The following is a 25,877-nucleotide window of genomic DNA, read 5'->3' as shown; positions in this document are numbered from 1 at the left end:
TTTGACCTTTGCCAAGCACTAAAGCGTTACTTTTTCGCTAATTAGTTTCAGTCTGTCTCATGTAGGAGTTAAAGCGTTATCTCAAGAGTCCGTTTCTGTCCGAATATTTGAAGAGTTTCTCGCCGTATTTTATTTGTTCACAGTATTCATTTTTGAGACAAATTTTGTTTTAGCTTCATTATAATTGTTTACTTCTTTGACTACACGGTCTGACTGCACTGCAACATACTACTGACATAATTAATGACATAACAGTACAGCTAAAACAGAATTTTCACAAGGTCACACTTCAGTAACATACTAGTAAACAGCACGAATGGTAATATTGCTGTTGAATGATGTAGAATAATGCTGAACATTATACATAAATGCTGAGAATGCTGTGCATGTTGAGTGTGTGTGTGTGTGTGTGTGTGCGCGCGCACGCGTGTGTGTGTGTGTGTGCGTGCGCGTGCGTGTGCATATGTGTATGCATTACGTATTTTCGTTCTGTCATTCTGTCAGCTCTTCCTGACAAGCCAGGCAGCGTTCCTCTCATGATCAGAGTCATGCAGGTGTTTGTGTCTCACCTGCCTCTTAATGCTCAACTGGTGCTTTGTGGTAGTAGCTTGAGGAGAATGGGGTGGGAGGAGAAAAGGGGAGGTGGAGGGGAGGGAAGTGAGTCTCCTAGGCAGAAAAAGAAGAGGTGGGGGAAGAAAAAAGGGAAGCCATGGATGTAGCGCGTGAGTCATCCAGGGCTGGGTCCTCCCATTAGACATCTGTGATACTCGGGAGAGGTGCAGCGTGGCATGACTGGCCTTTCCACTGATGGAGCAAAACAAACAAACAGCCAAAGGGAGATCTCCTGCTCCTGCGGGGGGAGAGGAGATGACGACTCCCGCGGACCTGAGCGGTAGGAGAAGCGTGTAGAGATGAGTGGATGAGTAGGCCATCCCTATTTCGGCAGTTAGAAACCCTGGGGTGGGCGCAGAGGGTGGGTGGGGAGGGGGTTTGCTGTAACCTTTTCGAAGCAGAGGATCCGACAGATGGTGGTAGAGAACGGAGCGTTGAACTCTGGGATGCATGGAGGTCACTAGTCAGTGTGCAGCTCCTCCACCCCTCACGCCGGAGCGTGCTGTAGGTGAATTCCTGCTGTACTCATGCGTGGTGCTCTGGGTAGTTTTGGGTGTGCCCCCGTTGTGCCCTCTGCACCCGCTGTTCTTAGCGCTCGTGCTGACTGCAGCAGGGCTGGGCATTCTCAAAGGGACGCCGGACTTATTGTTATTGGGTAAGATTTATTATTCCCTTACTATGAGACAAAAACAGCAGAACGAATGAGAACTCGCTTGTGGAATATTTATATGCGCTGAAGGAAAAATTCACACATGAGAGAGAGAGAGAGAGAGATAGAGAGAGATGAAAAAAATGAATAAATAAAAACCTACGGCTTTTTACATTTGTGAATCGATTTCTAAGATAGCTCATGACGTCAAAGCAATTTCTTACACCTTCTTTTTATTTACCCCTCTTTTTCTTTCTCTTTTCTTATTTTTTGGCATTAATAATCTATTAAACCAAGTTTTCATTATGTCTAGACAGATGTTGAAATAAACAGTGGCGTGTGCAGTGATGCATAAAGCGAAATATTTAATGAAAAACATTTCTGCAGCGGTGTTGTGATGTGTCTTTTATTTAATTCTGGCAGGTGAGGTTACATGTTGTCATAGTGATAGATGTAACACTCTAGCTCACTGGCTTATTGTGCTTTGATCTTGTTCTTCCTAAATTATTCATCTCATAATTGCCAGACGGATTAGGGCCAGTTTCAGGTAAAGAGTGAAAGCTTGGAAGCGGCCTGATAGCATCTAAGATTTCGACTGTAAACGTTAAGGTTTTAGTTTGCGTTAACACATGTATTTCCTTATGTTCTTCATGTACAAATGCTAGATTCTCACAGAGACTCATACGACATGGCAAATTAAGACCCCACGGTATCTACAGTAAAATAAACATAATGCAGCCATCGAAGGAGAATCAGAAATACCAGTGGCCATGCTCTGTGTGATTTTCGATACACGGACGACATATCCAACTCTTTTAAACATTTTATGTCTTTAAAATGGTCTTCTCTTAACTTGGATGCTTGGTCTTTTGAATCTGCAATGTGAACATATTGTATTAATATGAAACATATGAAACCCTTCTTTTCTTGTCTGTTCCTCCAGGAAAAAGCTGTTAAAAGAGAATGAAAAGAACACGTGTCCATTTGCCGCCCACTTCAGTAAAAGTTTAACGAGAACAACAAGTGATTTGAGGTACCTTCCCCGCAGACCTGCGTAACGTAGAGATGACACGGTTCTGTCAGTCATTCTCCACATAAAGACGTAGCCTAAACACAGCCATGCTCTTTACCTTGAAGTGCTTTTGATTTGATCACGACATGGAAAACACGTGAATATTTTTGTTTGGCGTGGATGGTACGCAGATGATCATGGCGGTGTTACTGAGTAAAGGTTCTGCTCTCTCTCTTGGCGTGTTTTCAGCGTGTCGTCGTATTCCCAGCCTTCCAGCGGCGTCGTCACTCCCGTCAGCCGCCTCGCGTCCCGCTCGGCCAGCCCCGGCGGTGCCACGGGCCTCTCCACCGAGCACAGCTCCATCTACTCCTGGAGATATGATGTAAGCGTGCAGAGAGCTGACAACATGACAAGGTTTCACGCCCACACTGCGCTGTCACTGCGGTGTCCCCCTGTGTCTCTCCTAATTGAGTGAGACCTGTAATCATTTTGTGATAATGGACTGTAAATAAATAAATAAATAAATAAATAAATAAAAGTAAGGCAGCTTTCTTCATGGCTTTTGTGAGTAAAAACAACTAGGATCAAAAGTTGAGTTTATCCACAAAAGCTGTGCAGTTGACCAAAGTCTTATTTTTTATAGTATGATGATAAACATAATCGTGACATTTACAATGATGATGATGATGATGATGAGGATGATGATGGTGAGGATGATGATGATGATGATGGTGGTGATGATGATGATTGTGAGGATGATGATGGTGGTGGTGATGATGATGATGATGATGATGATGACAATGACGACGACGCTGATGATGATGATGATGATGGTTATGATGATGATGATGATAATGATGATTGTGAGGATGATGATGTCGGTGATGATAATCATGATGATGATGATGATGATGATGATGATGATGATGACAATGACGACGACAACGCTGATGATGATGATGATGCTTTTGCCTACAGGAGTTTGACCGGGCAAACACCCAGCGCGTGCGTCAGCTCTTCTGTGATGTGGATGAGCTGCTGTATGAGGGTAAAGTGAGCAGTAATTCTGAGGGGCTTCAGGAGGAGTGTGAGGAATGGAATGGACACTCTCCACATCTCAGGTTAACCAGTTAACCCTGGACTGCTTCACTTTACTGTGAACCAGTTTGCCCTGGACTGCTTCACTTTACTGTGAACCAGTTTGCCCTGGACTGCCTCACTTTACTGTGTCCTATTCCCTATCTATGAGGAGTGAATAAAACTGAGGTCTTTTACTATAAATCAATGATGTATCCATACCATTTTAAAGCTGTGTCTATGTGTTTAACATGGCAACACAAACCATGTGAGTGCGGCAGGCTTCTGCCCAGAGACAACCAGCATAACAGATGTGTGAGAGAACGACATGAAAAAACAGAACAACAGCACAAGAAAAATTAACTCCATTGTTTGTTGAATTTGTGTGCTGCTGGGAGATGTCAGTTATTAGTATTTTAAAACAGTCAGCACAGTTTTCATGTTATAACATTGTTATGTACCGTACTGCAACTGCATTGCTGTTTGTTTGTTTGCTCATAGAATTCTGGGTAATCAGCTGGAGCCACCCAAGGAGGAAGGATATGAGTATGTCCACAGGAGAGCCTGTATCAGGCAGACTGAAGCCTCAGCCCGCTGCCTGGAGACCAGGGAGGACAACAGATTAGAGTAAGTTTTTATAAAGACATCCATACCTGCTGCTAAAAGAGCTACATTCACTACACTAGACAATTCTAATGAAAATGACACAGCCCCATTGAAGGCCAGCGTGCAGTTTATTTTATGAATTCTCCTTTCATTCTTCTTCGTAATAACAGATTAATTTATCAACACAATATCAGCAGGCTCAGTGACAAAGTTGCTTAGACTAGCTGTGGGGAAAACGACAGTGTGAAAAGATAACACAGTGAACTCTCACGAATGGAACAGATTGTTGAGTCAGAGTCAGATAAACGCAAGGCCAAGAACTGTACAAAATCATCCTGTTTAATAATCTGCACATCATCATCATCATCATCATCCTCGTCGTCGCGCTGTTTAATAATCTGTCCATATTCGTCCTGTTTAACCGGAGAAGTTTCGTGTGGCGGGAATGTGAATGAGCTGTGGAGTCTGAGGAGCACTGGGGGAGGAGGAGGAGGTGGGGGGTGGAGTCAGGGTGGGTTACCGGGTGTTCTGATTGGCTGGTGGCCAGTGGGAGACAGATGGTGCAGGGAGGCACATGCTGTAAGACAGAGCAAGTCTGGATTAAAAACATCTCCGCGCAACCTGTCTCCTAATTGCATTACCATGAAAGTTTGCTTTAGCCTTTTCTTTTTTCTTTTTTTTTTGGGCAGAGGGAGGTGGTATTGAATATCTTATTTCACTTTTTTATTCCGTTATCTAGGTGACTATTCATTACAGTAAAGTTACTCAAAGAGTGACTTCAGTTACAATAAGGGTGACACCTGTATTCAAAGCAATTTATAATTATTCTTAAATTAAATGGATATTTATTCATTGGAGGTGACACATTTCTGGAGCAGAACTCTAGGATGTAGTAGCTTGCTCAGGGACACGTTAGCTGTGAGTTGTCACTCTTGGGATTCAAACCCCTAACCTTCTGATCGATATGCAGCTTCCACAATGTACCACTGCATTTACATAAAAACTTCTGACTTTCGTACTTTCAAGATTAGTTCTCATTTCTACACTTGCATTCGCCTTTGTACCAAATTCGCAAAGAATTGCTTTTCTTAAAACAGTCTTGTAACTTTTTATGTAGGTCTAACCTGTTTTGAAAGTTGAAAGTACTCTGAAATACCTCCAACATTTTATTATTAATGAACTAAACTAAATAACTGCTTTGGTTGCCTCATTATTATTTGTTTTATCCTTCTAAACTTGTTCCCTAGATCTTATTCATCAACTTTTTTGAAAGCTACTTTGAAACCCACTGTGCACACCAGCCCCTCAGGATGTGGTTGCTCGCTCGCTTTAATATATGCAATGTTTTTTTAGAGTAATGGCATGACACTCTGTGAAAATGGCCCAGAGTAACTGCATTCATCAGTCTGGTCTGATCATCCAAAGCAACTCATCCCTCATTACTCTGCCCTCTCTTTGCCTCCAGGCTTTATGTGGAGGGTCGCAGACTGGCCCCGGGCGTCTGTCCTGCACGGAGCGTGTTCAGCTCCACAATGGCCTTGCCGGAACATTCTCTGGCCGGCTTCCAGGAGGAAGAGGTGTACGAGGCAGAGGGCAGGATAGAGGAATTCCTAGCGTACGACGTCAGGGAAACGTGAGTCTGGAAACGCTACTCATTCAGCTGAAGTAATTATCCGTTAGGCCCGATTACGGCCGTCGCGCATTTATACAATCTAAATATGACAGCGTGGTTTATGATAGTAATTTTCAAATCCAGCCCGAGGGGAACCGCTGCACGGAAATTCTTTGCCCTGAGCCATCTGCAACACACCTGATGCTACCTATCAATTAATCATCACACCTGTAATTAGTTAAATGAGGAGTGTTAGAGCACCGCTGCATTGTTAATGTGCTGTGTGCCGTCCAGTGGGTTGTTAGGTCTGGATTTTATATTAACGCTTGTTCATAACATGATGTTTATATTGCATACCGTTATGTATGAAAACTTATCTCTACATTTGGCATAACTGGTCCACAACAATGCTTACCCACACATAACCCCACAGAACACAGACCACACCTAGCGTAATATATATTATATTATATTACAATATATTCTATTCTATTCTATTCTATTCTATTCTATTATATTATATTATATTATATTATATTATAGACAGAGAAGTATGTTTAGGATTCTTATTAGCAGGTTCATTCACAAGGTATCTGATATACCGTGCCGCTGGAAACTGGTAGTATGTGCACATGAATTTTACAGTGAATCTGAAGTGCGTGTGTGTGTGTGTGTGTGTGTGTGTGTGTGTGTGTGTGTGGGTGTAATGTGGCAACTTTTTTTTTTCTTGCGTCATACATCTCTCCTCAGGGAGGATGAGTGGGTGGATGAGAGCAGGATTTCGGCTCTTGCCCCCAGGGGTGGAATCCCTCCAGTGTCCCCCCACGCCTGTATCCGGGACGCTGTTGCAGACGAGGTGTTTGATGATGTTTGGCGGGGGGTGGTGAGCTTACTGGGGGAGCTCCTCTACAAACAATGGGACAGTGAACTCACTGGTTTGTGTCTTCTACTCATATACGTCAGACTTGATAAGCCAAAAAAAAAAAAAGGTTTCTGAAACCTTTAAAAATGCATTGTATTATAAAACAAAACAAAGCAAAAAACCCCCCCAAACAAACAAACTATAAATGCAAGATGCTACCACTCAGAATTCTCAGCTATCCATGTGTGCCTGTTTCTGAAGATTACCTGCCTTATGCACTTTTTTCATATAAACATGGTTCTGCATTTGCTCCATTTGCTGAGAGATTGCTTGTAGATAAATTATTAAGTAGGTAATACACTTGTGTACTATAGCAGCTGTGAACAAGATCTGCATCAGTCTGGAATGTGTTTGGACAATAGGTAGAGCAGCAGCCCAGGGGAGAAGTATGGAGAATTGTAGCCAAATTCTGTGCGAACCTTCATCGCACCCGCCGGTCAGAGGTCATCCCTTCCCCCCGTCCCGAGGTTCAAGTACAAGGAGCATGTTCCTCTGGTCCAATGGCAACTCCACACAAGTAACATGCAGCAAAGAGGGTTCCACAAACCCCTTTATCAGTCTAAAATCATCCTCACAGCTTAGGTTTTTGTGCTTTTTTTTAGTTTTTATTATGTTTCTCTTATTGCCTCTCTCTGATTTTTTGTGCTGTTAGGATTCGAGTACCCTCAAGATGAATTTAAATGGGGTTATGACAATCCAAGCAATACCACTTCAACAAAGGCAGCACGGATTTAATGAGAAGCCCATGTAAGTCATCTGTTTTTTGTTTTGTTTTTTTCTTTCAGAAAGAGCTGTCTTTGATCATCTCGACAAGCCAAACAAATGAAGCAAAGCCTTCTTACCTTCACACTTACTACCTCTGAGCTACGGCTAAGGGCTAAGTGCCCCGCGTCATCCTGCACCTTTGATGTATTTACTCAGAGAAGGGAGAGTCCGTAATTTCTACTCCTAAAAGAATCCCCTCTCTCGTGCTTCTTACTATAAAAACAAATATCGAAAGGTAGCTTATTAGGTCGTTGACACAATTTTTAAATCATGTTTTGAAATATCAAAATTCTTTTTTTTTTTTTTTTCCTTTTTGACAACGACGGCGGCTGCTGTGAAGCATGGAGTCGCATGACACACGCGGTGCGCTAACGTGCGGCAGGATGCAGTCTCAAAGAGGAGCGAGTGGACTCTCACGCAGGCCCTCCCCCCAGATAAGACTACCAGGACTCCGGGGCAGAACCGGCCCCTGTCATGCTCACGCGGTCCACAGTAACCAGGTCCTGCGAGGATCCCGACTGTAAGCCGAAATTTCGCGCCGAATCAGAACACCTCCATTTATCATTACGCGCACAGGTCTGGCCGCCATTTAGAGGATCAGAATGGTTTTAGCCCCGCAGTGATTATACCGTGTAGGCACTGAGGTGAATCAAATCCGGCCTTAAGCTTCAAACACCACTGTAAACTCTTCAGGTGTCATCGTTTGCCTGACAGCCTTATACAGGATTATAATGTTTCTACCGATTAGAATAATGATGAAACTACATCGTAATGATTATGCTGTGTAGATATTCAGATTAACCCAAAGCCAGCTATCAACTAGGGCTGCTGCAGTAAGCTCCTTAGGCATGACGAATTCGTGACTCTATTGTCAAAATAAATGATTTTCTTTGAGGAAATCTAGCCATACGATATTTATTCAGTGATTGTATTATTTGAAAACATAATGGTGCTTTTGACTACACAGTATATAAGAATGCAGTTATTTGAAACTTAAGCTTTTTTTCCCCACTAAAGTAAGGTCCTCTGAGGTCTTCTTATTAAAAAAACAGGGCCATCTTTTGAATTTTAGACACTTCTTTAAAAAAAAAAAAAAAAAAAAGCAGTTCGTTAAAGTAGTCCCTAAAGCAGCATTCTGCCTTATTAACTGTAAGTCTTTCAACCTTGTCATCAAGTCGCGTTATCAGCGGTTTCCTCCAGGCATCCGCTGGCTAAAGTGCTGAAGTAAACATGCCACCTGCTAATTGGGCTGTGATTCCCGGGCCTGCGTTTCAGATCCACGGTGGCTGAGAGATTGCCGTCTCTGCCGGTGAGCGCGGCGCAAACTCAGAGGCTCCCGCAGATCCAGACGGACCTCTCAGAACCCGACTACAGCGGGCCTGTCCCCCGACACACACAGGTACAAAACCGTCGCATTATCACTGACTTTGCCCGGCTTGTCTCTCCACACACCCATGGAGATACATCAGTGCTTTTAGCCAGGGAGCTAGCTTATCCATTTATCTCTGTATGTATCAGTATATGCTAGCCATTCATGAGATGATATTATACGAGTGCGGAATAAAAATGAATCATTTCATTCATTCCCCCACCGCACTGTTTTTGCAAAATCCTGCTCTAGGGATCCTGGGAACTGAGGTCCTTTGTTCTTACCCATCGCTAACACACTTGATGTGGCTTATCTTGTCTTATCAAAGACATGTACGCTAGGATTTATGCTCCTGTCAGTGACTTTCACTGAGGCACTGGCAAAAAAGACCCGGAGTTGGTCCCTGGGCGCCAGCGGTTACCCACCGCTCTCAGTTCCTAGTGTGTGTGCTGCTCTATTGTGTGTGTGTGTGTGTGCGTGTGTGTATGCTGCTCTATTGTGTGTGTGTGTGTGTGTGTGTGTGTGTGCGTGCGTGCTGCTCTATTGTGTGTGTGTGTGTGTGTGTGTGTGTGTGTGTGTGTGTGCGCTCAGTGGTGTATAGGATGGGTTAAATGCAGAGGCTGCATTTCACTGCTCTGTTGTGTGTGTGACCAATAAAGTTCTTCTTCTTCTTCTTCTTCTTCTTCTTCTTCTTTGCTAGTCGGCAGATAAACAGAGAGTTAGCACAGGGATACATGCTGAAAACGTGTCAGAGTAGGTCACCAAGACTTGATTTGAAGAAGAAAAAGTTAACACTGCTCTTTTTTGTTTGTACATTTTTTTTTGTCTTTGTGACAACTATTCATCGATCAGCAAACCGTTTGTGACCTATCAGGACATGTCTTCTTCCAATCACTGAGTATTACACAGTTATAATGTGGATGTTATACTCTTGTCAGCCAGGCTGGTTCTGTATACCCCAGTCTCAATGTATCTGAATGTATGTATCAACCTCAGTGTAACTGGTGGCAATATCAATCTGTCCAATGTTATATTTAACATGTGTAAGATGGAGTTGACTAATTTGTCTCTGTCCCTGTGGCAGGTGTTTATTCTAGTCTCTCCTATATGAAATCTAACCAAATATCCTCAGCTACTCTCTCAGCTATCTTGGGAGAATATCAAAGGCCATCTCTATCTCTTGACTATATTACAGAGAGCAAGAAAAACAATTTCCATCTCTTGACTAGATTAGAGGGAGTATCTGAAACCATCTTTACATCTTGACTATATTAGACAGAGTATCAAAAACAATCAATATGTCTTTACCATATTAGAAAGAATATATATAAAAAAAAAAAAACATTCCGTACCTCTTGACTATATCAGAGAGAGGTTCAAAAATGATATCTGTGTCTTGATTATGTCGATAAAGCTTCTCTGTTGTGCAAACAGCTGCCCTCTGTGTGTAGAGGTTCAGTACCTCTGATAAAAGCTGTGTTAAGTAAATATTCATGAGGTAATAGGAGCGTGGTCATGAACTTCACTCTTTGCTCTGCCCCAGCACAGAGGGAGGTTCCTGAGAGGAGGCATGGCCAGCGTGATGCAGCCAATCGGCATCCTCCCACCCCTGAGAGAGCCTACCCTGATGCTGGAGTCCCTGTCCAGACCAAACACCACACACTCATACAGGGTGCGGATTTCCCATGTTAATCATTTGTCCTAAAACATATTGTAATGACTGTATTACAACAGTCGTAAAAGCCAGGAAAGTCGTATTACCTTCATCACCAACTGCATGAGAGCTGTTGTCAGTGGTTCCCAGTGTATTCGAGGCACAGTGCAGAGAATGCATTTTCCCAGTTCGTTCGAGTAGTAATAACACCAGCCAACATTTTGATGTACAGGGTAATACACTTGTTTTGTGGCTGTCTGGCAGTTAGGGAAACATTTGTACTCCCGACAGCCGCAATATTGATTTTTCTAACCGTGTTTCTGTGGTAAAGGGGGAGAAACAGACATTTAGAGTAAATCGGTCATCTTTTTGAAAGGTGACATGTGGTTTATTGTGTATGAATTGGTAGAACTGTTCGCGGGAAAGGTTCTGGAAAACGACCGCGGTCACAGGAGAGTCTGTTTTGTCTTGAAAGACATGACATTTGATTTGTGTTTCTTTTTGTTTGTTTGTTTGTTTGTTTTCAGTCCGACACGCCCTTGAAGAGGTCTTTCACGCCCATGGATTTTGCCAGCCATGTGAGGACAGGCAGAACTCTTGTCACAGGTGAGAACTGAAGACCTGTGGACTCATGTTTACGACAGACAGCAGCACGCTCCCGAGAAAATGAATGAATGTTCCGACACACCGCGAGTTTCAATTCATGAACCTTCCACGTGCCTGCTGTGTGCATATTCAGTCTGTTTAAATCACTATCATCTTGATATTGTACACATGAGAAACAGCTTTGTGTCCTGTCCCACTGACACCTTAGATAATGACACTTAATGGTTGTTTCAACTCAGCTTATTAATATCATTTGCATATATAAATAGTCTCTCAATCAACTCTTTCTCGAGACAAAACAAAAGCAAAACTTAATCTGCATCCTCGCTGACTATGAGATTGATGTCTTTGTCAGGGGAAGCTGGTGCCAGAAAAAGTGCATTGCTGAGTGGCCTCGGTAGTGGCATTACCGTGGCAACGGTAGAAAATATGTCGCGTGGCAAAGCGACACAGCGGCTGTTAATGCTGCCAGCCTCTAGCCCCATACAATTAGAAAGATAAATTAAAAATAGTTGGATATGAAGGTTGGTGGCAAAAGGCACATTTTTTTCTCTGTGTCTTCATGATTTACACTTTCAAAACAATGAATGTCTTATATTATCTCATCGTTAATGGGGGTCGGGGGTGGGGTGGGGGGGGGGGTTGTGCGCTTCTCGCATAGTCTGTAGGTTTTTCAGATTAAAGCAGTGAATCAAATGTCAAGTGGCCTATTTAGATGTTGAATTAATATATGTAACATGTCAAACTCTGTGTGGAAAGTGAGACACACAGTTTTTTTGAGGTCATTTTTGTTCTCATGTAACATTTTTACATGAGGCTTCCAATGACTTAGCATGGACTTTGTGCTGAAGCACAAGTTGACATTTCATTAAATCTTTACCTCTTTAGCATCACATCTGTAGTCAGCGATGTGAACTAATAACTGAAGTTTTTAATGTCAAGACTATTTTCAAGGGCTGGTCTGGGATTAGCTTGGGGCAGCCCACGGCCTAAGGGTTAGAGAATCGGGCTTGTGACCGAAAGGTTGCTGGTTTCCTTCAGCAGCCGAAATAGCTCAGTTGGGAGAGCGTTAGACTGAAGATCTAAAGGTCCCTGGTTCGATCCCGGGTTTCGGCAGCATCTTGAGGGACAGTACCGGATCTTTGTTACACAGGTTCATTTTAGAAGGCCGTGGAACCTAATGGTTCAAGAAGTGGGCGCCGGTTCAATCCTCGGGCCTGGTAGGAAAAATGTGAGCGAACAGCGCTTTCCCCTCCCACAAGACCCACGGCTGAAGCGCCCTTGGGCAAGACGCCCCAACTGCCGCAGGCGCGCTCCTGCTCCTCATGTGTGTGTTCTCATTACCAATGTGTATGGGTTAAGTTCAGAGGTTAAATTCACTGCTCACGGTGAGCTGTGCAGACATAAGAATCAAGACAGAAAGCAGCACCTAACTGGTATGTCTTTTCATATCAAATGAATAAAGCTAATTCCACACACCTGAGACAAATGCAGAGTAAGGGTTTCAGATGACAGCAATATTTAGAGCTAAGAAAGAATATAGGATTTTTTATACAGTCTCCGGATGGTCCTTTTACTATGTCAAGGATCTGTTCTGAAATTGCCTTAAAAAGCCTGATTCAGCATTAAACAGCTAGGATTGAAAGGACTGATCGATTTGCTGACAAAAATTCTACATGACTATAAATTATGATGTCACAAACGGACTGGGAGACTGGAGATACCTAAGCAAAGCTGCTTGTTGGTAGAGGTCAACAGGCAGAGGTCAAAATACTAGCAAACTGAGCTGAGGAAGTTAAGGGCACTCCATTAGTTACCTCTGTATGTATATGCATCTATATATACATGTATTCATACACATACAAATATGTGTATATATATATATATATATATATATATATATATATATATATATGCATAGGTAACTAATGACTAATGAACAGATGAAGAAGAAACAGGTGGACATGATTAGGTAGAGTCCAGTGACCTGCTGTGTAGTAAAGTGGAGAAGTAGAATACTGATAGGTTCAGTTGGATGGGAGGGGAGATGAGAGCGTGACATGTCAACATAGTTAAGTTTAAACATAGGTAAGTTTATAGTGTCCAGCACACCCACACTGTCTCATACACTAGTACCAATATTTCCATGTGTGTATGTATGAGTGTAAAGCAAAGAATTCCTCACGGGTTGGTGTGGGTAATCTTCTCTCAGGTGACCGCTCACAGATGGGAGTGACTGGATTCAGTGTGGGGATCACCTGCTCCACAGCCAGCGGATTCTCTGAGTGCTCCATCCCGCTCAGGAGGCGCGTTAACATCACCTCCTCCACCGACGCTGATGGGGGAAACACAGCTCTACTCATAGGTAAATTCACTGAATTAAACAAAAAAAAAAAACATTTCTGTCAGCCAACAACTAAAGATCTTTACTGTTTGCCCATTAAGGTACAGTTAATGTAGAAATATCCGTTTTATGGATATTTACAATGATATTTTATTTATAGTGTTTACTTATAATAACACTAAATAACAGTTAAAATCAGAGACCTATACTAACACTAATCTGAAGTAAAAAAAAATAAATAAAAAATAAATAAAATGAAATATTATTCTTGATGAAACTTGTTATGGCCCAGTGCTTGATTCAATGAATAACATTAGAAACAAATGTGAATACAATGCAATACAATACAGTACAATACAATACAATACAATACAATACAGAATATCAAAAAAACCCCACATTAACTGGAAAAATGATCAGTGATAATTCTGTGGTGTATTGGCCTCTAAGGATCAAACCCAAATCCAAACACAGAAGCTTATTCTGTTCCAGTGGGTCTTGTCTCACGTCTTCACTGGAGTGTTTTGCTTACAGACGGTATTTTTTAAACCTCTTGTGCTTCACTGAAAATGAAACTTTGACCTAAAATTAGGGGCAAATAGTCTGTTTTTTATTTTTTCCCAAAGTGCCAGCAGGCAGGGTTTTTTTTTTTTTAAATTAAATGTACTTACAGAAGTCCTCACCTGACTACAGCTCTTTTTCTAGTAGTGTCATCTCATCACATACTGAGATAATGTAGAGTTACAGATCTGTTGTAGTAATGCTGACCTACAAAGCCATCTGGGCAAATTTTCCCCACACAGCGTAATTACCAGATTTATACCTTCTTACACAGAAGTTACAGTATTAGCTTTGACGCCCCTAAAATGAAGCACAGCCCAAGACAACACAACACAACACAACACAACACAACACAACACAACACAACACACACAGAACAGAACACCACAGAACAGAACAGAGTGCCATAAAACCGAACAGTTTGTTGTCCTCAAAGAGGACATTTGTTTCCATGGCCTGGTTCAGGATGTTACAGGTCACCAAAGATTACAATGGAGGAACAGCGGGGGATATACATATAGAGACAAGGGAGCAAAGAACCGGTCAAAGGAGACGTGTGGGAACAGGGGGTGTGGTTTACGAAGTCCGTTAGCTGCTAAAGAGAAAGACAGAGAGATCTAGAATTATAACTGATTGCGATGCTATTTTTAAGAGATGGATGTTACGTGTGTGGGCTGTGGAACAATAGAGGTGATTAATTTGCCTGCTCTTGAAGTAGATCCGGCTATTCGTAAAACAATGTTTTGCTGATTACCTCAAGAGTTTTGTTGAAGTTTCGTTTTGTGATGCCACTCTGTGTTTTCAGGTGCTCAGTATCAACGGAGAGCTGCCAGTCGGTTTCCCCTTCACGGAAAAAAGAAACTTCAGACTGTGATGCCATAGCACAGGAGCCGTGTTTGCGTGTGGCAGCGAGACAGGGCGCTAACTGGACTGCATACACTGGACTGTAAGACTGTTTAAGACAACGAAGGTGCTTTTATGTTTTGAACCCGTCATACGTAACCTCAGCATCTGATGTGCACTAGGACCTGGTGATCTATGCCTAAACCTCAGGTCCAACTCTTGACTGCAAGGGACACCGCCCAAACGCATAATGAACAACCCTCATTCTCTGAATCAACCAGTGGGATAAACCATAACATCCTTCTGATTTTTTCCACTTTTTTTTTTTTGTTTGTTTGTTTGTTTCTTTTGGCACATTTTTGGTGTTAAGTGCCAAATTTGTTAAATTTGTTAAATCCGTGATAATAAATTATCTGCTTGATGTAGCCAGTTCATCAAAGCCTAACATGTTATTACGCTGCATATTTAAAAAAAAACTAACTTCATACTTACTACATTTTTCTGTCAAATAAAAAGCCCCAGCTTTGAGCATATTTGATAAAAGGCTGTTCAAACGCAGGGGAACAATTTGCTACATTAGTGTAGAGTGTCGGTGTTAAATCAAAAGGCAAATAAAAGTTTCTTTTTTTTTCCCAGAGATGTATTTGTCTGAAGCCTAACACACAGAATATCTTTGGAAATCAAGACCACGCTCTCCTTAGTAATCCCTGAACAGTGGTTATGGTAATCAAGCCAGGCATTGGTAGATAAAGACTGTGAACTATTTCTGGAAAAGCCTGTGTGATTTAAATGGGGCCCACGTTCACGACTCCCCAAATTCCTGTTTTGTCATTCAGCTCAGCTTCTGGGAAGATTTGGCTCCACAATGAATAGGAGTCTGTGCCCAGTTAAAATGCACACTTTACACTCTCTCTCCTCTTTCTCTCTCTTCTTTCTCTCTCTCTCTCTCTCTCTTTCTCTCTCTCTCTCTCTCTCTCTTTTAGCGCTACCCTCTCAAGCATTAAGTAGCCCGAAATAACAACATCAACATCTGACGACATCTGTTTACCAGCTAGTTAATGTTTTTGTTTTGGGGACTTTTTTTTTTCCTTAGTTCCAGGAGGCCGTTCACCGGCCGTGACCGGTATTTTTGAACTCTGCACCGTAGCGAAGCATAATGATGACCCAGTAACCTCTTAACAGTTCATCAGGAAAACAAATAAAGTTCACAGTTCGCTGCTACAGCAGCCCATGCAGGAGTGCGCAGCCAACTTCATTTCGACCAAAAATGGCCGTTTTGTTCGGATTATACACGCTGGGGATCATAACTTCAGCCATTTTCCTCATCATTCTGGTATGCCTCACGTATCATCCGTTAAGAAGATACATCCAAAACTGGAATGAAATGAAACCAATTCCTGGAATGGAAGGTGCTTACCCACTTATTGGCAATGCACTTCAATTTAAAGTAAATGCAGGAGGTAAGAGATTGTGGCCGTTTGTCTGGGTCGCCTCAGTGTCCCTGTGTGACCTCGCGCTAATGTTTGAGTTCAATTTTTTTCTGTTGTTGCTGCTCTCTCTCACTTTCTCTCTCTATTTCTCTCTCTATTTCACTCTCTCTCTCTCTATTTTTTAAATAGATTTTTTAAACCAGGTTCTTGAAGGCACCAATGAGTTTAGGCACTTGCCTTTGATCAAAGTGTGGGTGGGGCCAGTGCCGTTCCTTGTCTTGTATCATGCAGAGACCATTGAGGTTAGCAGTGCTGAAACTCTTTGAACAACAAAAAATGCCTATTACATCTCTGATTCATTACTTTCAAACTCATGTTGCCCAGCAAGATGTGTTGATAATTATTTTTGTTTTGCTTGTATTCTAGGCTGTTCTCAGCACATCCAAACATATCGACAAGTCATATTCATACAGATTCTTGCACCCTTGGCTTGGAACAGGCTTGCTCACTAGGTGTGTAATGTCTTATGAATAAAATGTCACCTGAGGTATTGGCTCATATTTCTCTCTCTGTACAATGTTCTTGTGCTCTGTCTGGAGTTGCTGGAGAGGCAGACCAGACAATGATAGCACATGCAATCATTCCACTTAGAAAGTATCATATTGTGTTTATACAGAACAGGGTAGATCACATATTATTATCTTATGTAAGCTTCCAGGTAACAGGTGACATTCCCTTATGAAAAGGCACTGACAGTATGTTCTGAAGTTTGATGCTGTTTTTGTTTCTATTGTTTCAACTGTTTATTAACAAGTAATTAGAACATGAAGTGAATCCCATGGTCATAGAAAAGCTGTAACCACAGAGTGAATCATGTCATATCACTTAACCATCTTCACATACTCCTCATCTACTCCTCATCTACTCCTCACATGCTCCACATTTACTCCTCATATACCCCCCCATACTCTTCATTGATTTCTCATTTACTCCTCACATGCTCCACATTTACTCCTCATATATTCCCACCATACTCCTCATCCACTCCTCACGTTCCACAATTACTCCTCATATACTTGCCCCATACACTTCATCCACTCCTCATCTGCTCCTCATATACTTGCCCCATACACTTCATCCACTCCTCATCTGCTCCTCATATGCTCCATAGTTACTCCTCATATACTTGCCCCATATGCCTCATATACTCCTCACATGCTCTACCTTATATATCCCCCATTCTCCTCATATACTCCTCATATATTCCTCATCAACTCCTCATATACTTCCCCCATTCTCCTCATCTACTCCTCACATGCTCCACATTTACTCCTCACATGCCCTGCATTTACTCCTCATACCCCCCCCCCCCATACTCCTCATATACTCCTGATCTATTCCTAACATGTTCTACCTTTACTCCTCACATGCTCCACATTTACTCCTCGGGTACTCCCCCCTTACTCCTCATGTATTCCTCGTGTACTACTCAACAGCACAGGGGACAAATGGCGCAGCCGGCGGAAAATGCTCACCCCGACCTTTCACTTCTCCATCCTGTGTGATTTTCTGGAGGTAATGAATGAGCAGACAGACATTCTGATTGAGAGACTCAGACAGCATGCAGACGGAGATCCCTTTAACTGCTTTAATTACATTACACTGTGTGCTCTGGATATCATATGTGGTAAGTTTACATGTCTCTCAGTACATTTTCTTTTTCAAATGACAGCAACTTTAAGATATAATTCCTTGCGAAAAGGTCACATAAGTAACGTAGAAACAGTGTCTATGCATTTTATAGAGTTATATAACTAATTGTGGTTCAACAGTTACATAACAAGTTCTGTTTATTTTTTTTTCCCTTCAGAGACAGCAATGGGCAAAAAAATCTTTGCTCAGAGCGATTCAGAGTCGGAGTACGTCCGTAGCGTTTACAAGTAAGTGAAAAGTTTGTTTGGTACTGGAGGTTTTATCATGTTGGTCAGTGTGTCGTTTGAACCTGAGGTCGTTCCCCTGCAGGATGAGTGATATTATAACGCGGAGACAGAGGGCACCATGGTACTGGCCTGACTGGATCTACAATGTGATTGGAGAAGGAAAAGAACATGCGAAAAGACTGAAGATTCTCCACTCCTTCACCAAGAGCGTGAGTGCGTTTCCAGCTCTGTTCATTCAAGTCAGTCATCGCTGAGTGATAAATCATCAGAACTGATTCAGAGTTACTTTCATTCATGATTTAGAACACTATTAACTACACTAATGAGTATCCATGTCTGATTCAGAACTGATTCAGAATGAAATCAGAACTGATTTATAGTTACTCTATTCATGATTTAGAACACCATTAACTACACTAATGACTGTGCATGTGGGACGTATTTGACCTTGGGTTAATTCCATACACCTCGTCCATTTCCCCTTTAGGTTCTTTCATTTTTCTGAACGGGTTTTTATGTGCATTTATCCATACGGCTAGGACACTGAGCTACATCTCACGTTTGTTTTTAAGCGCATTTTAAAGTTATGACTTTATGTTAAAACCAAAAAAAAATGTCTCATGCAAACATGCAAGTCAGTACAGTTTTCTGGATCTGATTTATACAGCAATGAAATGACTAGTGTGTGGGTTATAAGGATGCAGATAGACACCGTATGGATTTGGACACTGTGCTAACTTACGTTGCATAGTATCTAGATTGTGTAGAATCTGTTAGGGAACAGCTAACCCTTCAGGCAGTGTGATCAGCATTCTCCCCGACTCGCCACAGCCTCTAAAGGGTTTTTTTTTAGTTGTGTGTGTGTGTGTGTGTGATTTTCAGGTTATCAAAGAGAGAGCAGAGTGTATGACTGTGGCAGACTCTGACAGTGAGCTGGACCAAGGTCACAGAAAGAGACGAGCGTTTCTGGACATGCTGCTGAAAACCACCGATGACAGCGGCGCTTACCTGAACCATGAGGACATTCAAGAAGAGGTGGACACTTTCATGTTTGAGGTAAAAACAAAAAAAATAAAAAATCAGATGGGTCAGATGTACAGGGAGGTCAGATGTACGATGAAAAGGCTTTGACGTAAAGAGCAAATGTAACTATATTTTTCCACTTTTGGCTTAACAGTGTTCCCATAGTGATACTCCAGTACCAAGACACTGAGCATGTGGCATCCCTTGTAAAAAAAAAACTAAATTAAAAAATCACTTTATAACTTTAAAACCTTACACGTGCAGGGGAAATGAAATTTACTCTGAAAACTGCAAACATAAGCCTCAAAATCAAAACTGTTGAATGAAACCCATGCACTCGCAATCATACACTTACATGATGTCTTTAGTTCATTCTGATCATTAAGAAAACAGCATCACGGAGAACAAAAAATGAAATTTGGATTGTGAAAAATGAAACATTCTTATCAAAACAGGACATTTCTCTAAGAAAATAAAATGAGTTCATTAGAACAGGCAGTAAAGAAGTCATTTATTTTTATATACAGTTTGGTCATGGCCGCCCAAAGTTATAATATATTCCTGTGTAAAAAAAATAAACAAACAAACAAACAAACAAAAAGAACAGTCATTTCACACCATTAAGCCATAAAAAGTTAACAATGTTACACAATACATATGAATGAGGGGAGAAGAAAACACTGAAAATCCAGATGCTATCCTGTCTTTTGTACGGATTTAGTCACAATCACAGTCATGCACCACACCACCAATGTGTTCTGTTGCTAAGCACTAGGGGGCAAAAAAACCCCTGGTGTGGCAGACCTTTTGTGGCATGGTTCTGCCGTGATATCACCGCGGGCCCCCTTCGTTGCCTGGAGAACACTCTTCCGCTGATGAGGGTTCTGATCTAACACCTTCCATCCGCAAGCTGAGAAAAAATTCCTTAATTGGATTGAGGACAGGGGACTACGCTGGAAGGGAAAAAAAATCATTACAATCCGGCAGTTTGTCGGGTGAAACGCTCTAGGATTAGCAGCTTCGTGGTGTGAGCTTGCATTGTTTCCCCATGACGACATAAGCGTGGTGTGGCTGTCCGTCTCTCTGTGGGTAGGAAAATAATGCATCAAAGAATACCAGGAGTGCTGGGTTAGAAAGGCTTAGTGTGACCCCGCTTGCTGATAACAGTACAAATGCTTGTGTTTGCCTAGGGAGCTCCACAGTTGCCCGGTGAGCAATAATAAACCTTCCCTGGTGTCAGGTATGGGGCGGATTGAATCCCGCCTCACCGGCACAGATGAACTCTACTGCATTACAAGCTCAGGCATTCTCTGAATGAGAAGACCTGATCCTACGGTACCAGAGATCAGAATGTGGTGTGTTAGTCTTCTTGCTGTATTCCTGCATCAGTTGAGCGCTGAGTTGAACTGTAAAAAGATTTGTATAGATTCATATTAACTCACACATACAGGTAACACAGCTTGTACGTGATCCGAGATATTATTCATTTGTACATAATATGTTTACTTCATGCTTTTTTTCGGTTAAAGATGGATGGAAGATATTGAGACACAGAATAATGCTCTCAGTTATCCCCCTGTTCTCAGTTTTCTTTGTTTGATTTTCTCCGAGTCTGATTTCATCACCTGGCGACACCATGTTGCTGATTTCAGCATCTTGGTCTCGCGTTCAGAGACTTTTATTTTTATTTTTCCCCCAATTCTTCATTAGCAGGGGGTCTTTTCTCAATAGTGTGCCCGATACTGTCTCACGCAAAATGCACAGCTCTCCTGTTGATTATATGGAAGTCAGATGTTTGACATGTTTGACGCATGTATACCCACTGACCTTTTCACAGCACGGCATGCCCAGATGATTACGGCCACATTAAAAATGACTCAAAACAGGTTTGGCTCACATCGTAGCTTCCCTGCATATTCATCCTGTGGGTCACCTCTCCAGCATTCGCTCTGCCTTGCATTTCATTCATAGTACTCCACCATCGTTCACACCTCTGTGTCCCCCTGCCATGGAAGCATCAGAAGACCCAAGCGTGGAGCTCTGGTACCTTAGTAAATCCGTTTAACAGATCTAAATCAGAATCCTCAGGAATGGTCCAAAAACACAAGCCAGGGTCAAAACTGCACGGAGAGCAAAACAGGAATCCATACAAACTATCCAAAATCGAGAGACAAAGAGCAGGGTCAAAAAGAACAGGCAAACAGGTAAAAAAAAAAAAAAAAAACAGAAATAGATTAACAAGTAGAAACAGCAATGAATCGCTCCGTAGAGGAGGCTCGATGCCTCACAAAGAGGTGCCTGAAACTGGAGTCCTCAAAACCCCCAGTGGTTCAGTTGCTGCAGGTGTGGTTAATGCTCAGGTGAATCAGAGCCTGGGCGTGGCTGAGCAGAGAGATGACTGGAGGCAGGTCTGACACTTCCCTTTACCCCCCCCCCCCCCTTTTTTTTTTAACCTTGTTTCTCCGTTTTTCCTGTGCAGTCATAAGTCCTCATGTGAAAAACCTAGGAGTACTGAGTGGATAATTTGGTTTAATTAGGGTAACTGTGTTAGAATGTATGTCATTTACGCTTTGAGGTTTTTTTTTCTGTATATATATTTTATTATACATATACTGTATATATTATATACTATGAACATTACATATTGACACAAGCGATGCAAGGATACTGAGTGGTGTATGTATGTGTGTGTTGTGTTTAGCCCAGCGTGAGTGAAGTGAACTCACCAAATAGAGTTTGAAAGAAGTAGAATATGTGCTTAGTTCTGCACAAATTGTGGCGTGAAGATCCGATTCACTGCTAGTGTGCCGTTTTGCCCGTGGCGGACAAACAACTGGGCGTAATAATTGGGTAAGTGATTGAGAAAGTGAGCTAAGCGACGCTTATTGAGCTCTCTCTCTGACAGGGTCACGACACCACGGCTGCGTCGATGAACTGGGCTTTGCATTTAATTGGCTCTCACCCGGAGGTGCAGAGGAAAATCAGGGCAGAACTTCAGGAGGTCTTTGGTAAAGCAACCAGCACTATTTGCTCTCTTTATATACAGCACGGCTGTATGGCTTGTTATTTTCCCGGGCTATCGTAAGTGACATCTTACGTAAATCTATAGCGCGCTTACTGCTCTCTGCCAACCTTGCATAATCAGAGAGTCATTAATGTCAGGCCAAAAGGTGTCCTTCTCCAATCTAGACCACACCAGTTTTGCTTTGGTCCTCTCTTTCACAAGCCCTTATTACAGTCAAAGCAGCACGCTCTGACGCAGCTCTTCCATTGGCTGTGCTCTAATGAGGCTGTGTCTTGTCGTCCCTTGGGCCGTGAGAGATGACCTCATGTCACTCTATTATCTTTGGCCCATCATTTGTCCTCGGTCCTGCCTTACACCTTAATCCCAACTTTAATCTTTAATCCCTCAAATCTATCACCTTTGCGGTCACCGGCGCTATAAGAAATATATCAGTACTGCATGTTTGTTTTTGGTTCCATTTTACAACAAAGTATCGTATAATGTCTTCACTATATGATGCCAAGTTATACATGTATGCATACATGTATGCATACATTGTATATACATTGATAACAAATATATATTGATTTTTGCTTTGCATTGAATTGAATTGAACTGAGTTGCGTTGAAGTGAACTAAACTAAACGCTGATTCAGATCCAGTTGAATCGGTTTTGGAGACGATGTTACGTGATGTCATCCTGCCTGTGTCTGTGTCCCGAACACCAGGGTCGTGCGATCGGCACGTGAGCATGGAAGACCTTAAGAAGCTGCGCTACCTGGAGTGTGTTATCAAGGAGAGTCTGCGTCTCTTCCCTGCTGTGCCCCTGTTTGCCAGGAGCATCTGCGACGACTGTCAGATCAGTAGGCGGGAGCACGCTGTCACAGTGCCGATTAGCACAGGCACCCCATTCACACACACACACACACCGACCGCCACTACATCACAAAGATCCACACTGTTTGAAGTCACTTCCATAATGTGCTGCTCACTGAAACAGCAGATGTCAGAGTTTCTATTTCTGTCTTTCAATGTCAGATTTTAAACAACCTCAAACTTTTTTTTTCTCTCCCTCTCTCTCTCTCTGTCTCTCTCCTACCATCACCCCACCTCTTACACAGAAAATCATTCACTCCAAAGTTAAATGAAAGTACAACTGAAAAGAAGGCTAGAACTTTTCTGATGACAGAGTGGATTGTTATGTGGGAAGACAATGTTATGTGACTGACGGGTTATTTGATCGTGAATGAAGTTCACCTTTGACTGTAGAGTGAGGATGACGTTAAATCAACTCATTTGTCTGTTCATGTGAAAACAGGGGTATGATGTTTATTTTTTTCTTATGATACAGATGGATTTAAGGTCCCTAAAGGAGTGAATGCTGTTATCATACCTTATGCCCTTCACCGTGACCCTCGTTACTTCCCCGACCCCGAGGAATTCCGACCAGAACGCTTCTTTCCGGAAAACAGCACCGGAAGGCATCCCTATGCATACCTACCTTTTTCCGCAGGACCAAGAAACTGCATTGGTGAGAGGAAAACTTCTCTTGAGTTTTTTTCCCGTGCGAATCCTTAAGATTGTAATTCATAAAAACAGCACCTTAAACAACACTTTTTTTATTTTTTCTGTGGTCACATTACCTGATTAATTAAACCAGACAGCATGTGATCTCGGTCAATATGTTGTACGTTCATACCGGAAGCTGACACATCAAAATCACCGCCGTTAAATGAACCCCTGGGGAACAAAATGAACATTTTCAAAGTTCATTTAACATTTCTGGATCTGGGGCCTCAGCGTCGTAAGGCAACGCACCAGTTCCTCACAGAACTGAAAACACCGATTCAAGGCCAAAGGTAGCTCGTTTTATTAGACAGGTCATGTTACATTACCAGTGTCACTTGTTGTGATATTACGTCCCTCCTCCATTACTCTCCGATTGTTCCTGCGCGTCTGCGCTGCCCCCGAGAATCAATCATCTGTTTAGTGTGGCTGGGTGCAGACAGAACGGAGATGCTAACTCCTCTCCCTCATTCATCTCCAGAGAGCCCCGTGCCTGTCTCCCTGCACAGACTCAGACAGATTGTTTCTCCCCGAGTGGTCTTGGCAGGTCCAGCCTGCGGGCCACACACGAAAAGGAGCATCTAACGAGAGAGGGGAGAGAGACAGAGGGAGAGAGAAAGAAAGAGTTACATGCCTTTGGAGAGAAATCATTTACACATTCTGTTGTGTTGTCGTGTCTGTTGCCTAGCAGCACAGCGATTCTAAATGCAGGAGGACCAAATTAGAGCATCCCACTATGTTATGTTCCCTGGAAAGTTTGTGAATTTACTTCTTACTTTCTTTCTTTCTTTCCTTCTTTCTCTCTCTCTCTCTCTCTCTCTCTGTTTGTCTGTGTGCGCGTGTTGTTGGTGTTTGAATGTGCATGTGTGTTTATCTGTGTATATATGCATGTGTGTGCGCGTGTGTATGTCTCCAGGCCAGCGCTTTGCCATGATGGAAGAGAAGGTGGTTCTTGCGACGGTGTTGCGTCATTTCGACGTTGAAGCCTGTCAGAGTCGGGAGGAGCTGAGGCCCATGGGAGAACTCATCTTGCGGCCAGAGAAAGGCATTTGGATCCGTCTACACAAGAGATCAAGCTAACAGCCTCCCACTCTCACATCTCTCACCTCCCACGCCAACCATTAAATCTACACACAGCCCACTGGAAATGGCTTCCTATGCATTCATGCATATTATTCAAGGTGGAGCCACACTGGTGGCTTTGAGAAAGGTGTAACCATGGAAATGATGTTTTAGCCTCCTCGTGTTCCATGCATTGTGGTATGGAAACTGTGTATCTCGCTGTAGCCTATGAAATGTGAAGATTACATTTTACAGCTTGTAAATTGACACAAATGATTTCTTTAAACATTATTTTTTACCTTTCACAGGGAATAATTTTATACAAAAGAACAATAAAGAAAAATATTTGGCAATGTTTACAATGTTTTACAACGTCATATAGTGCCATGCAATGTTTTACTGTCTATGTTGTTAACACCTATAGAATCCATTATCCCAGATGTAGTTTCAGTAGTAGTCAGCAATATTTTCCTGTTGTCCTAAGACCAAGTTCAAATAACAAAATAATTTGCAAAACTTTCAACCAATTAGCTAATATAATTCACCTTAAATAAGCACACACATACACTAAGTTCACGTTTCAATTATCCTTTCACAAAGACTTCTCCACAAACATTAATTATGTTCTTGACTGGAGATGTTGAAACATTGGTTTTGTTTTATGTTTAATTTTTTGATAATTAAATATAAATTTGTATTTTGTTATGGCTTCTTAAACAATCTAGCACAGTTGATTGCACCAGCTTGGTCTTTAATTGCAAATAGGAATTGTTTGGCTCTGGGATTCAATCTTTCAGTTCATGTTTCATCGAATGCTTTGAATAAGTTCCAACACCAGTTCCATAATTGGCGAGAATATTAAGCCCTGAAATTTTTCATCCTCTTCAAACCATTTGTAAACTGTCCAAGCAATAAAATATCTGGCAACCACTTTCTCAATACTTTCCATTATTGGTTCAATCCAAGTTCAGGTTGGCCTTGGGTGAAAGCAAGTGGATAAAGGAAAACTTCTCAAACTAATCGAAACATATGGGAATGATTGTGAAGAAAAATAAATCTTTTTACGCTCGTGTCTAAACTCTCTCTCTCCAGTTAAGTCACCTTTAAATTGTGGTGAATTTTTTTCTTTTTTTCCTAAAAAAAAACAAGAAAAATTGTAGTGAATTGAATCTCCTATTTGAATTGTGATTAATTGTATAAGGGGTGAGTTTTCATCCAGA

The 25,877-nt window shown here is 42.0% G+C and overlaps 3 protein-coding genes and 1 non-coding gene across 4 annotated transcripts in view; 3 read left to right on the top strand and 1 right to left on the bottom strand.

Annotated features, from left to right (window-relative positions):
• sorbs2b (sorbin and SH3 domain containing 2b) overlaps positions 1-1,064 on the bottom strand; it is a 53,913-nt gene extending 52,849 nt beyond the window's left edge. Inside the window, exons 1-2 of the mRNA XM_030765574.1 lie at positions 886-1,064; positions 570-666 (exon numbers count right to left, since the gene is read on the bottom strand). Of these exons, the coding sequence (XP_030621434.1) occupies positions 570-666; positions 886-1,064 (276 nt within the window). The remainder of the gene's footprint in view (positions 1-569; positions 667-885) is intronic.
• On the top strand, positions 1,063-14,906 carry fam149a (family with sequence similarity 149 member A). Its single transcript, XM_030765573.1, has 14 exons — positions 1,063-1,259; positions 2,523-2,655; positions 3,252-3,394; positions 3,852-3,977; positions 5,422-5,589; positions 6,319-6,509; positions 6,862-7,007; positions 7,143-7,237; positions 7,638-7,775; positions 8,531-8,654; positions 10,168-10,296; positions 10,806-10,884; positions 13,097-13,249; positions 14,595-14,906. The coding sequence occupies exons 1-14, from the start codon at positions 1,063-1,065 to the stop codon at positions 14,669-14,671; spliced, it is 1,899 nt and encodes a 632-aa protein (XP_030621433.1). The 3' UTR covers positions 14,672-14,906.
• Positions 11,928-12,000, top strand: trnaf-gaa (transfer RNA phenylalanine (anticodon GAA)). Its single transcript has one exon. It is a non-coding gene; the product is annotated as a tRNA-Phe (tRNA).
• A 931-nt stretch (positions 14,907-15,837) lies between the features above and the next one.
• On the top strand, positions 15,838-25,592 carry cyp4v2b (cytochrome P450, family 4, subfamily V, member 2b). The gene is made up of 11 exons (XM_030793042.1): positions 15,838-16,092; positions 16,252-16,364; positions 16,489-16,574; positions 17,559-17,749; positions 17,933-18,002; positions 18,085-18,211; positions 18,885-19,058; positions 21,931-22,033; positions 22,758-22,892; positions 23,381-23,560; positions 24,512-25,592. The coding sequence occupies exons 1-11, from the start codon at positions 15,900-15,902 to the stop codon at positions 24,673-24,675; spliced, it is 1,536 nt and encodes a 511-aa protein (XP_030648902.1). The 5' UTR covers positions 15,838-15,899; the 3' UTR covers positions 24,676-25,592.
• Positions 25,593-25,877: the final 285 nt, after the last annotated feature.

This window comes from Chanos chanos, chromosome 2 (genome assembly GCF_902362185.1).
Source record: "Chanos chanos chromosome 2, fChaCha1.1, whole genome shotgun sequence".
Lineage (NCBI taxonomy): Eukaryota > Metazoa > Chordata > Actinopteri > Gonorynchiformes > Chanidae > Chanos > Chanos chanos.
This window is presented reverse-complemented; position numbering and strand designations above follow the sequence as displayed.